This window comes from Thermobia domestica, chromosome 7 (assembly GCF_964235325.1).
Source record: "Thermobia domestica chromosome 7, izTheDome1.hap1.1, whole genome shotgun sequence".
Classification (NCBI taxonomy): Eukaryota; Metazoa; Arthropoda; class Insecta; order Zygentoma; family Lepismatidae; genus Thermobia; species Thermobia domestica.
In genome coordinates, this window is record NC_137460.1 from 176,839,392 (window position 1) to 176,851,808 (window position 12,417).

Sequence of the window (12,417 nt, forward strand, 5' to 3'; positions counted from 1 at the left end):
ATTAAGTAGATTTCAGTTTCTTGATGTTTTATGATACTCCGTGTGTATTTTCATTGGTTTCCATTGCGCGATAAAACGCAAAATTGACAGTTTTGCGCGAAATTTTAAAAATATGTTTTCATTAATTTAAAAACACGTATTTCGCTGACGGAACGGTGGAACGTGCCATGAACGGTGCATTTGGGTGATTCGACACGGCTATAGAAAACATGTTTCGCGTTAACTATCAACATCGCAGCTGGATGGGGAGGAGCCGTTTCAGTTAGCAAGCCAATGGCATGGACTGCTGGTGAGAAACGTACAACAATGAAGAAAGAAAATGTGGAAACATGTAACATGCTTATGTTAAATGCTTAAATGTAACTTGTGCCTGTATGTTTTCAGAAGACAGCAAAACTTTCCTATTCATAGTAAGTTTAGTTACTGATTTTCCTTCAGTTTGATTTAAAAAGAAATGTAATTTCTTATAAGTGAAATTTACAATGTCAAGTGAAATATTCAGTGTATTTTGTTTTTAGGTAATTAATGGTTTATTTCTGTTGTGATCTATGAATAAAAGGAACAATGGTAAAAATGTTAGGGAATATCTTTTCCACAAGAGCTACAAAATGCGAAACTATATTTGGAAAATTCGACAAAACGCGAAATATAAAAAACGAAACGCGAAATTTTCAAATTTTTAGTGCGAAAAACTCGTGCTCCTATTGATGGGGCTTTTAAAGCAAGTGAACACCACCCTTCAAATAGTCCTCCAATTTTTTTTTGTGAATGTGTTGATAGGTAGTACAGATTGATATATCACACACAGCCAATGATATTAAATGGATTTCCTGCGGCCTCCAAACACATATAGCGGACTTCCATTGGTGGAGCTTTTTTTAGTAGCTGTAGTATAGTTGCCATTACTTAAGAAATGAATCTCTTGTTACAGTAAATTATCAGTATAATTGAAATTATTTGCAGCTTCCTCATAGGTGGATGGTCGATGTTTGTATTTTTGTTGCTGAAAAGTCGGGTTATATTTCAGATGGGAGTTACAGTGAATTTAATATTAAGATAAGTTGTAGTTCGACGTGCCGTATAGCTTAGATACTAAAAAAAGAGGTTAAATTTCAAATGAATACACAAAGTTGCAGTTTTGTGTTCGAAGTACTGCGAATTATCAAGAATTTTTGCACTTAGATCAGAATTATATCTTCTTGTGGTTTATAATAATTTCCGAAGCCATTGTATGTCATAATCATGTACTTCAAACAAATCAAACAGAAAGTGAAAGAATTTACAGACAACCGGAAAGTGAACAAACTATTTTCAATTGTACGTTGAAGTTTCATGAAAATAGACAAATTGGTCACGAAAATGAGCTAATTTGTAATATAATTTAAAAAATTTTATGTATGTAGTATTTAAGATCATTCTCAGATATAGGTGTAGAATTTCCCTGTAAAATGACCTGAGTGAACTTAGCTTAGGAGGCATCAACTTATATTCTTAGCAGAGTTTGTTGAGTGAAATTTAATTATCTTTTCCATAATTGTGAAACAGAAGATGTTTTATGAGATTCTATTTGCAATAGAGGAGTGTTTGTAATACTGTGTCTTGAATTTGATTTAGCAAAAGTGTTATTGTATGAAAGGAAATTAAAATTGCAGTTTGACAATAACATAAATAAATAAACGGTACTTGGGCATGGTTAGTTCAAGAACACTACACAAAGCAATATAACCCAACCTTTTCTTTCGAGACCCCTGTTAGTTACAATTTCAAACAATATGCTGCACTTTTTTGTATACTTAATAAGTTCCATATTATTTGTTAAATATTAGTATAAATGAGATGAATATTGAAAATACGAAAGTTTAGGACGTTACAGTGAAACTTAAAAAAGCTCTTGGAATTAAGTAACTTTATCTGTTTAATCACATGACATGTTGTACCTAATATTCATTTAGAAAAGGTCTTAGGATTTATACATAGAAAGGCACGAAGCTAAAAAATATTTATCATGCCAAAATGGTTTCTAGCGTTATTTGTAAATGTTGACCGGATGTTTTTGAAGCGGTCGATTGCATACTTCTGAAAAACAGTAAGTTGGTGTATTGTTACATTCTTTATGATGTTGTAGGAAATGCATCTTCCTTTGTTAATCATATGGCGTCACCAAACTAAATCAGACTATGGGTAAGAGCTGATGGAGGATATCTGGAAGTCAGTTTTTTCATCCTTCGGAGTAGAAAGTGTCCCAAACTGAGCGTCCTTCAGCTTTTATACTACTTGTAATGGTTGTCCATTTACTACTAAGTCAGATGATGACAATTTGGTGCCTTGACAGCGAGTGCTGTGAAAGTGCTGAGCCCTACCCGCTGGTTTAATAGTTAGTGCGCGCACTTTCGGTACACGAGATCCTAGGTTAGCTTTCCGGTGGGAGAGCCTTAAAATTTAAACGTATTATGGTGACTTGGATTCTACTTGAAACCGTAAGTCCTCGTCTCATATAATCTCGGTGGTGAATAGGATCGCTAGACTCCAATTAACCAACGAAAGTGCTGAGATGTTAGTATATCTTTAAGTGATGAAATTATTACTGATTGATTTATTAAGTAATTACCAGAATACCCGTTCTTCGTACGGGGAAAATAGTTCCATTTTGGACATAAAGGTTTGAATTTGGATTTAAACGGCATCAGAAGTGTCACTGTTCGTCTCAACGACCCCAAAAACTATGGATTTGACACTAATATAGGTCATTTTCGATCATTTTAAAATATTTTCTTCCTCCCCCTCTTCGAAGTTGCACCGTCAAAGTAAAATACTAAAACCCACCACAAACCCGAACCTGATCTATGTTGAAACTTTGATTGAGAACGGTTGGGTGATTCAAAAGTTATTAAGTCACAAACTTAGTCCCGTTCATTTTTATTTATTTTATTTATGTATATGCTTTCATTTTTATTTATATATATCCCTTCACTCTCCCTACATTGTACCGTCAAAGTGAAATGCTAAAATCCATCCCAGAACCTCATCTATGTGCAAAATTTGATCGAAATCGGTCGAGAGGTTCAAGAGTTATGAAGTCACAAACATGGTGACTTTCATTTATATATATATATATATATATATATATATATATATATATATATATATATATATGCCCCTCGGAGGTATAGTACACTATATCCATGTTTGTCAAATTTCAGTTTGTTATACACAATATATCAATAAAAAATACAACAAATGCAAATCAATTAAACTCTGGTCCATAAAGAACGTATTGGTAACGTTTTGTTATAATAGTTCAACAATCAGTAGCAGAAAATAAATAAAAGCAACAATCGGCATGATAAAATTGATCTCCTGTAAACTTAGCCGTATGTGACATAGTGCCCTATCCTCCGATGGGGAGAAATTTAATATTGAACATAAAAGATGTACGAATAGATAAAAAAAAAAAAAGCTTTGTCTCTAGTTTGTCAGAGTGTCAGCTTTCTGGTAAGTTCGTCTTTCTTTATCTCCGCTACCGAATTTAGTTCGTTTTACAAGTCTTGCAAATAGGAAAGCCTTTTTTAGTAACATCCGTAACGTGGCCTCCAGCTCAATTAAGTAATGTGTCTTCGAACCATAAAGATAGTGGCATATGATGATATTACCTATATAACGTGACCAGTTCTGTAGTTAGACATTTGAATGAATGAATGCATGAAAATGTCTTTATTGAAGCGGGCGAGGTTCAGCCATGGCTGCTGTACCACCTAACCCTTGTCAAAAGAATACAATATTAAACATTACACATCAAAAGGAACAGAAAAACTAAATATATATATATATATATATATATATATATATATATATATATATATATATATATATATAAAATACAAGTAAAAGAATAAATCAAAAAATAAACAAGTGACATATGCAATAAAAAGTATCGATATTGTTGGATTTAGCTAAGTTGTTACATAAAACTGTACATGTCGTAAGTGTCAGAGGCCAGTCGCTGGGATTTCATCAAATGTGATTTTAATGAAATTCGAAATGAATTAAATGACTTTATTTCCGTGAGAGCTTTTGGTATCGCATTCCATACTCTCGGACCTGCTCTAGAAAATGATCCTTGCACTATCTTCAGTTTAAGCCTTTGTACATTGAATTTCTCACTGTTACGCGTAACGTGAGAGTGAATTTATGACCGCTTTGTAAATTTACAATATAAATATTGTGAGGATTGAGTTTTAAGGATTTTATATATCAGACAACTATAGCGTAGGTATCTTCTTCCCGACATTGTTAAAATATCGTTTCTATTTAGCACTGGTAGGATATGTTCCGATTTCTTTAAGTTAAAGGCAAACCTAATGCACGAGTTCTGTATTTTCTGTATAGTTTTAGAATTGTAAACGGAGAGAGATGGTCCATATACAGCGTCACAGTAGTCTAATAACGGTAAAACAAGAACTTGTATGAGATATAATTTCATAGACTGAGATAGAAAGTCTTTGGCTTTGTAAAGTCGACGTAATAAAGTAATAGCTTTATTACACTGAGTAGATATATGATTATTATAGTTTAGTTCCTTATCCAATATGAGTCCTAAGCTTTCCACATGGGTAGAGTAAGAAATATAAGTGTCCATAATTTTTATTTTTAGATCCGCTGCCTTGATTTTACTCAACTGTTGTGAGGTTCCTATAATCGTAAATGTATACTTACTGGGGTTGATGACAAGACCGTTATCGGTACACCATTCAGAAATCGAGGTCAAATCTCTATTAACAAGTTCTACAGTTTGTTCAATATTTTGTGGTGATGACATGATGCAAAGTTGTGTCTCATCGGCGTAGCAATGCACAATAGAGTATTTAATGGAATCTACGAGGTCAGCAATGTAAATAGAAAATAAAAGGGGACCCAAGATTGATCCTTGAGGTACTCCTTTGTTTATAACGAGTGACGAAGATAAGGGATTTTGAGGTGTCCTAAGATATGCTTGTTGCTTCCTGCCTAGTAAGTAGCTTTCAATCCAATTTATAACGGTATCAGAGAATTTATAATACCTTAGTTTAGCCAACAACAGGTTATGATTAACTAGATCGAAGGCCTTGGTTAGGTCTAAGAGGACTATGATTGCAACTTGAGAGTTATCAACTGCGTTTAATATCCCATCTGTTACCTCGAGCATCGCACTGACAGTACTATGATGCTTACGAAAACCGGATTGAATAATAGGGATAATATTGTTGTGATTTACATAGTCGTATAATTGCTGGTTTACTAATTTCTCTACAACCTTTGACATTATTGGTAAGATACTAATTGGACGTAGCTCGTTTAAGGAAGTTACGCGGGGTTTCTTTGGTAGCGGCACCACTTTTGCTGTTTTCCAGGCAGTAGGAAAGCAGCCGTTAACTAGTGAATAATTAATTATTTTTGTTAGAGGTGATATTATAAATGGCAACGCTAATTTGATCATTTTAGTGGTTATTGCATCAAGGCCAGCTGAGTTAAATTTTATGCTGTGTGCCGCCTTTCTCACATCGGATTCATTTACTGGGTTGAATAGAAATGTTGTCTGCAACTGTGGATGTTTTTAGACAGAAATTTCTTAGTTTGATTGTCAACCCTCTCAGAATTAATAGGAGGCAAACCAGGAAGACTGACAAAATGATCATTAATAATATCTGGATCATTGATTTCACTAGGAAGTGCTACATCATTGTTCCTGTTACAAAGACCCAGCTCTTGTATTACTTTCTATTTGTCTTTAACTGCAGTATAGTTTTTAATACGATAAGAGAAGTAAGTAATTTTTTCTTGTCGAACCACTGACGTTGTAAAGTTCCTAAGCCTTTTAAACTCTTCCCAATCTTGTTGGGTTCTGGTACGCTTGAACTTGAGATGTGCTCGATCACGCATTTTCATTAATAGCTTGGTATTACTTGAGAGATATGGGAGTTTAGTTTTAGAAAGCTTGATCTTTTTAATAGGAGCATGCACATCGAATATATGTGTTAATGCGTCCTGTACAAAAGAAACCTTACCGTCTATTGTTTCAAATGACTCAATGTTTTCCCAGTGTACGTATTGAGCATCGCTAAAGAAAAGATTTTCATCAAAACTACCATAATCTCGACAGCTGAGAATTTCAGGTTTCGGACTAGGCGGTTTATTAATATCAAGAACCATGTATATAACACAGTGATCAGAATTTCCAATAGGGGGACTAACACCATGCAACGCCAGTCTCTCTCTGTTATCAGTAACAATAACATCTAACAAAGATTCACTTGTTTCAGTTATCCTAGTAGACTCATTAATTATTTGAATAAGATTTAATCTATTTAATATTGAGTTTAAATATACCGTTTCAGGTTTGTTTATGCAAGTTTGGTCACAGTTCAGGTCGCCAATTAAAAACAGAGAATCGACCTGTGGATAGAGCTCGATGACAATATCTACAGTGATTGATAGTGAAGTATACGATATATTGGGTGATCTGTATAATGCAGCAAAACCTATTGAATAAGATTTTATTTTTACAGTAAAGTTAAGAAATTCTATGTTTGGCCTCTCTAATCCGTCACCAGAGCTGGATGCAAAAGTCTTAAGTTCTAGGTTTTTAAGATAATATACTACTATCCCCCCACCCCTGCCCGTGTCTTGTCGTAAAACAGAATACCCTTGTACATCAATTTTTTCAGTATTAACAGATTTATCTAACCATGATTCAGTTAAAATAAATACAGCACATTCATTCGTAACGATAAGAGATCTTACTTCATCAATTTTCGGAAGAAGTGAGCGAACATTAGCATGCATAACACTAAATTTTCTTTTGGCATCTGCAGGTATTGTGCATACCACAGCACGGTTTCTGTTAATAACAGAGAGGTCAAGAATATGAGAATGTCCAGTAGAGTTACCTATAGTCGTACTCATAGTTACATTTATGACATACGGTACGTATAATGTATATTATAATATCTAACCCAGTGATTATCCTCCTGGCACTTACCTCAGATATGAGACAGGAGGATATTTTGAACTTCTTACAATTTCCCGAGATTTCATACTTAATAAGCTAAAGACACAATAAAACCATAACGATATTACATAGTAAGAACGTATCTACAGTACAGTTGCAGTCAGGCTGCAAATGAACAAGGGCTTCCATCGGTGGCTTAGATTGAGAAAAGGGGCACAGATCATGGAAGCCACAAGCAACAACACTATAGCATTTTAGATACAATGCAACACACTCACTAGATAAAGAATATAAGCACACAACGTATAAGATATTCACTATATATAAAACGCTCCAGTTTATTGTCCATTTTCGAGCAAACATGATCGTAATAATGTTTTAAGTGTGATTGTCTATACATAATGAATCTTAAAGAGTGAGTTATTTTGCACAGAAAGTTGCTGGTAATAAAAGCAGTCGAAACGAGATAATGTACAAAGGCGGAGTCAGTTTTTACACACAGAGGTAGTACCTCTGCCTTGCACTTTATAAGAATGACTACACTAACCATTGGTTAAAAAAATTGATTAGTGAAATAAAAATATAATAATAATAGAAAGAAACATAAAAGCACTTCCCAGTTTTGTTCTTCTGTGTAATTACACCGACTGAAGTTCCTTAGCTGTGGTTATGAAATGTTTTACTTGTCTTTTATGATAACGATTTTCCCATCCTGTGTATATACGTCTCTTGTACCGAATTTCGTTGTCGCCATCTTAAGGAGCTGTAATCTTGACTGGCACAGATCTTCTCTTATGGTGATACCGCTGGATTTTAGTTTCCTTTTGTTTCTGAAGACCAAAGCTCTGCTTCTGTAGCTCGAGAACTTAACAATAATAGGCCTTGTTTTGCCACGAACTTTAGGACCAATTCTATGAGATCTGCATATATCCGTTGGCTCAAGTTTAATTCCTAATTTAGTCTCGAAGACTAACAACGAAATATTATCTGTATTTTCTTGTTCTTTTTCAGGCACTCCGAAAATTCTTATACTATTTCTTCTTTGGTATTGTTCAAGTTCAACTACACTTTCTTCCAAAGAAGCGATTCTATTTTCTCTTTCCTTCAACTTGGATTTCAGCTCTGACACTGAAGCCTTCATTTCTTCTTCTACTTAAACCTAAGTACTAACTCCAATATTTCTTAGGTTCCATCCTTCATGACATTACATAAGGACATAAAACACAGTCACATGTTGTGCGTTCAATGTCGATCATAATAATGATATATTTTTTCCTATTCTGTAGTACTTTTTATAGTTTTTAAAGGTATGAGTGAAATTTTCAGCCTACTTAGTTTTCAAAATCATAAATGGTACAACCCGGGAAACAGAAAGTGCGATTTTGATAAGATTTTTTTTTCTGTAGCTATACTGCACAAAGCATGTGCTAACTCATTGCTGCCCAAACACAACATAGAAACTTTTTTTTTTTTTTTTTTTGAGTTACCTTAGTTACTTCTACTCGTGTAGTAACGAATAGCATGTGTCAAATTATGACTAAACACTAATCGCATAGTAAGCTATCACTATTTAACAGGAACATAATAGGTTATTTGAAAGACGGGTTTTGGAGTAAACGACAATAATTATAAATAAATAATAATAATATAAAATAAAATAAATGGCCTAAGGTCTCTGTGGTTGCTGGCTCGGGGAATAATTCAGGAACAAAGTTTATGCTAGAAAATTAAAATACGTTGGAATTTTAAGATAAACCTTTTGGAAAGAACTTTTGTATCATTCCTTTTCCCATGTTTTGTAGTGCAGCGTCTCACTTTTATTCCAATTCCGCTTATATATAAACCAAGATCAACGCGGAGCCGCAAAATAAAATGATGTGAGTGCTTTGGTATGCTTTCAGTACTTGTCTGCAGGGTGCGAATTACTGGGGAGGATGAGGGGGATTTTCCCCCTCAATCACATTTTGTTCCCCCCCAAAGAAGTCAGCTGAAGTATCCCCACCAGGGATGCTCGCTTTCCCCCTCAAATTATGCTTAGTATAACTCCAAATTTCACTGATTTTTGTTATTTCTTGTAAATTTAATCTTCTGGCTGTATTTCGAAATGATCGATGTAAACTGTTCAGTTTTGGTCATTTCTACTTACCACCTAATTACCCACTATTTTCAACGTTGTTTAGTATAACTATATTATTATGACTACGGTTGTTACTTGCAACTGTACCTTCGTACCCTTCAGTTCGTCATCGTTTGTGAATTTGAATGTACTAATTGCGTATAACAAAGCCACATATAGATTTATAAATGTTATTAGCGGTTGGCCAAGAAGAAGTAAACAAATAGCTTCTTCTACCATACTTGGCGAGGTTCGGATATGTCATATTCATCCTCTATATTTGTATCGATTATCATCTTATTTTAATTTTTGTTATAACATGTTATTTCATTTTCCAGTGTACTCTTTGTTAGCACATGGTCTTCATTCCCTAATAGGTTGTGTGTATGCAACTCAAAAGTTGCATTTAATTTGTGATAATTAGCATAGTAATCAGTGCTTTTGCAGTTTACGGAAATGAACTTTTGAAACTGTACTCAAAATCTGAGATATAGTTATTCTCTCGTAAGTATATGTTAACGTACACGCTGGGGGATACGCTCCTAGTGAGCAGACATGTTAATGAAGGTGATTTTTAGGTGAATAAGCGAATAATTCAAGATTTGTTTCAGCATTTGTTAATACGACTGGTTCTCCGTGTCATTGTCTGTGTCTGTATAAGCATTTGAACTGAAGCGTTTTTTTTTTTTTGTTTTTTTTTTAAAAGTTAACCCTTCATTTTTCCATCTTTTCGCTGTACAGTTTGCTGTCCACGCAATTAATGTTGTCTGAAAGACTTCAGTGTAATGTTTTACTTTATTTGAATAACGTAGCCCATAGTGAATCAACTCATCTTCAACCTAACAGTAAAGTAATTTTTAAGTAAAGTAATTGAGAGATTTTAAATATTTGGCCTTCGATTTGACCTTGATGTGAGAAATCGGGACCAGCAACAATCCATTTCTTTTTTGATAGGCTAATATCTAGATTTTCTTTAAAAAAAAAATGTCCGGTTTAACTGATAATTTTAGTGGTTTACACAAGACTGAAGTAGGTTTCTTTTCGCAACCTGTAGGTTTTAATGCAAAGTGGAAGCTTTCAATATGAGTGGAAAAATTAACAGATGCTTGTGATCATTGCTCGAGGCGAATTATTAACTAAATAAACCTTAGAGAGCTACGGGGACAAGAGTGAGTACAACATTAAAACACGTTCAGAAAGGTTTAGTGGGGTGTGTGTATGTCAGACAATATATATGTGCATAGTTATTGTCGGTAGATTTATTAAATTAATAAATCTCTTATTTATTACAGATGTCACACACACACACACACACATATATATATATATATATATCTATATATCTATATATATATATATATATATATATATATATATATATATATATATAGAGATATATATATATATATATATATATATATATATATATATATATATATATATATATATATATATATATATATATATATATATATGGGGGTAAGGCATTTATTGTCTCATTTTGAAATTTGAACCTTCAGACTATGTCCTTTGGCCTAATTTTATCCCCCCCAATATAGATTATCTAATTCGCACACTGCTTGTCTGACACCATTCGTTCACGGTAAATCTAATAGTATCAGTATACTATTATACAAACATGTAACTATATTTCGGATATACGGGAAAGATGCGATATTTCGGATATGCATACTGTGTTCTTGTCTTGATTCGTCATTCGTATCTTGATAAGAAAACGTAAAAGATTTGTATACTTATATAACGCCAAACGTAAATAAAGAACACATTTACTTGATATAGTCGTCATATTTGTAGTATCTGGTAATAGTACAGTTGTTTCTTTCTTTTAGCCAAAGTAGTCTAGGCTAGTATTTATAAATTAGCCACTTTACAAAGCGTTTTGAATATTTTAGTAATAATAATAATATTTATATTTATTTGTTTATAGTGTGCAAATTATTTATTTAGTAAAACTGATTATGTTCTCTAATTTTCAGGTCCTTATATAAAATGGTTTTTAGATAAGCTGGGACCAGAGGGGCTTCATCGCATGTTAGAGGGATGGGACGATAAGTCAGCACAAGCGATATGCACAATGGCTTATTCACCCGGAGGCATAGATGACGAAGTGATTCTTTTCCAGGGGATAACAGAAGGAAGTATTGTTAGTCCTCGAGGACCTAGAGACTTCGGATGGGATCCGTGCTTCCAGCCTGTAAATTACGATAAAACATATGCAGAGTTGCCCAAAGAACATAAAAATGAAATTTCGCATAGAAGCCGAGCTGTGCAGAAACTTAAAGAGTACTTCGTGAAAGAAATCCCGACTGTTGAAAAAAAATGTGAATGTGCAGAGGGAGTATCAGAACCTAAAGTGGCCAGAATAAGCGAGGCTTAAGCATAAATACAATACGTAGTTGAAAATTGTAATCCAGTGTTGATGTAACTCGTGTATGTAATTTGTTAATAATGAAAAGTAATCATACGTGGTAAAAACGTCAAACATGACTTTTATCTACATTGGAAGTGCTACTTTTATTAGAAATGAAAAGTTTCTTTGTGTATTCAGTTTTCTTGTCTTCATTTGAATGCCATTAAGAATTTGTTTAATAAACTCAGTTTTGTCACGTTAATTTTAATTATGATTAAATATCTGGGAGAAACATTTCCTTCTAGTGCATTTTGTTTAACTTTAGGTACAAGGATGGTTTAAAAAGTTTCATTAATGACATGCAACACATTGACTTACCTCTTGAAAATTGAGTTTATTTTTGAATATAGTCCCCCTTAATAATACATTTAGTCTAATGATTGAAAGTGATTATGCCATATCTATAAAACATTCCTTCACTGAAGCTTTTAAGATCTTGGTTAAGGAAATTAAAACCCACAAGACATTTTTCCAGTTTTGGGAAGAGGTAAAAGTCTGACGAATTCCAATCTGGTGAATAAGAGGAATGTGCCAGCAAATCATATCTTAACTAATTGATGAACCATTTTAACGACACGCAAATGGATATTCTGTGAGCGGTCGTTGCACCCATATTGAAGACATTTTTCATGCACAATCCTTCGGTCAAAATGTATAATACTCGTTCAACTTGGGAATATCACACTCCTTTAATCAAGAAATCTGAAGTACCATATGGTGCACTGTATCAGTAATGTCTTGTGAAGTGCAGGATTTTGATTGTTCAGTTAGGGTTTGATTGTTCAGTTTCAAGCTTTCACGATTACGACCCCCTTTATAGTCATATGTTTACGGAGTCGAATTCCCCACAATAGTTTTCATACAATTATTAATGTCCATGGCCTG

General features: G+C 33.7%; 1 protein-coding gene across 6 annotated transcripts in view; it reads left to right on the forward strand.

Annotated features, from left to right (window-relative positions):
• Nucleotides 1-11,766, forward strand: part of LOC145690581 (inosine triphosphate pyrophosphatase) — an 89,774-nt gene extending 78,008 nt beyond the window's left edge. For all 6 annotated transcript variants that reach the window (XM_081765614.1, XM_081765611.1, XM_081765610.1 and 3 more), the window contains exon 4: nucleotides 11,099-11,766. In XM_081765614.1, the coding sequence (XP_081621740.1) occupies nucleotides 11,099-11,499 (401 nt within the window). In that variant the 3' untranslated portion in view covers nucleotides 11,500-11,766. The remainder of the gene's footprint in view (nucleotides 1-11,098) is intronic.
• The last annotated feature ends 651 nt before the right edge of the window (nucleotides 11,767-12,417 follow it).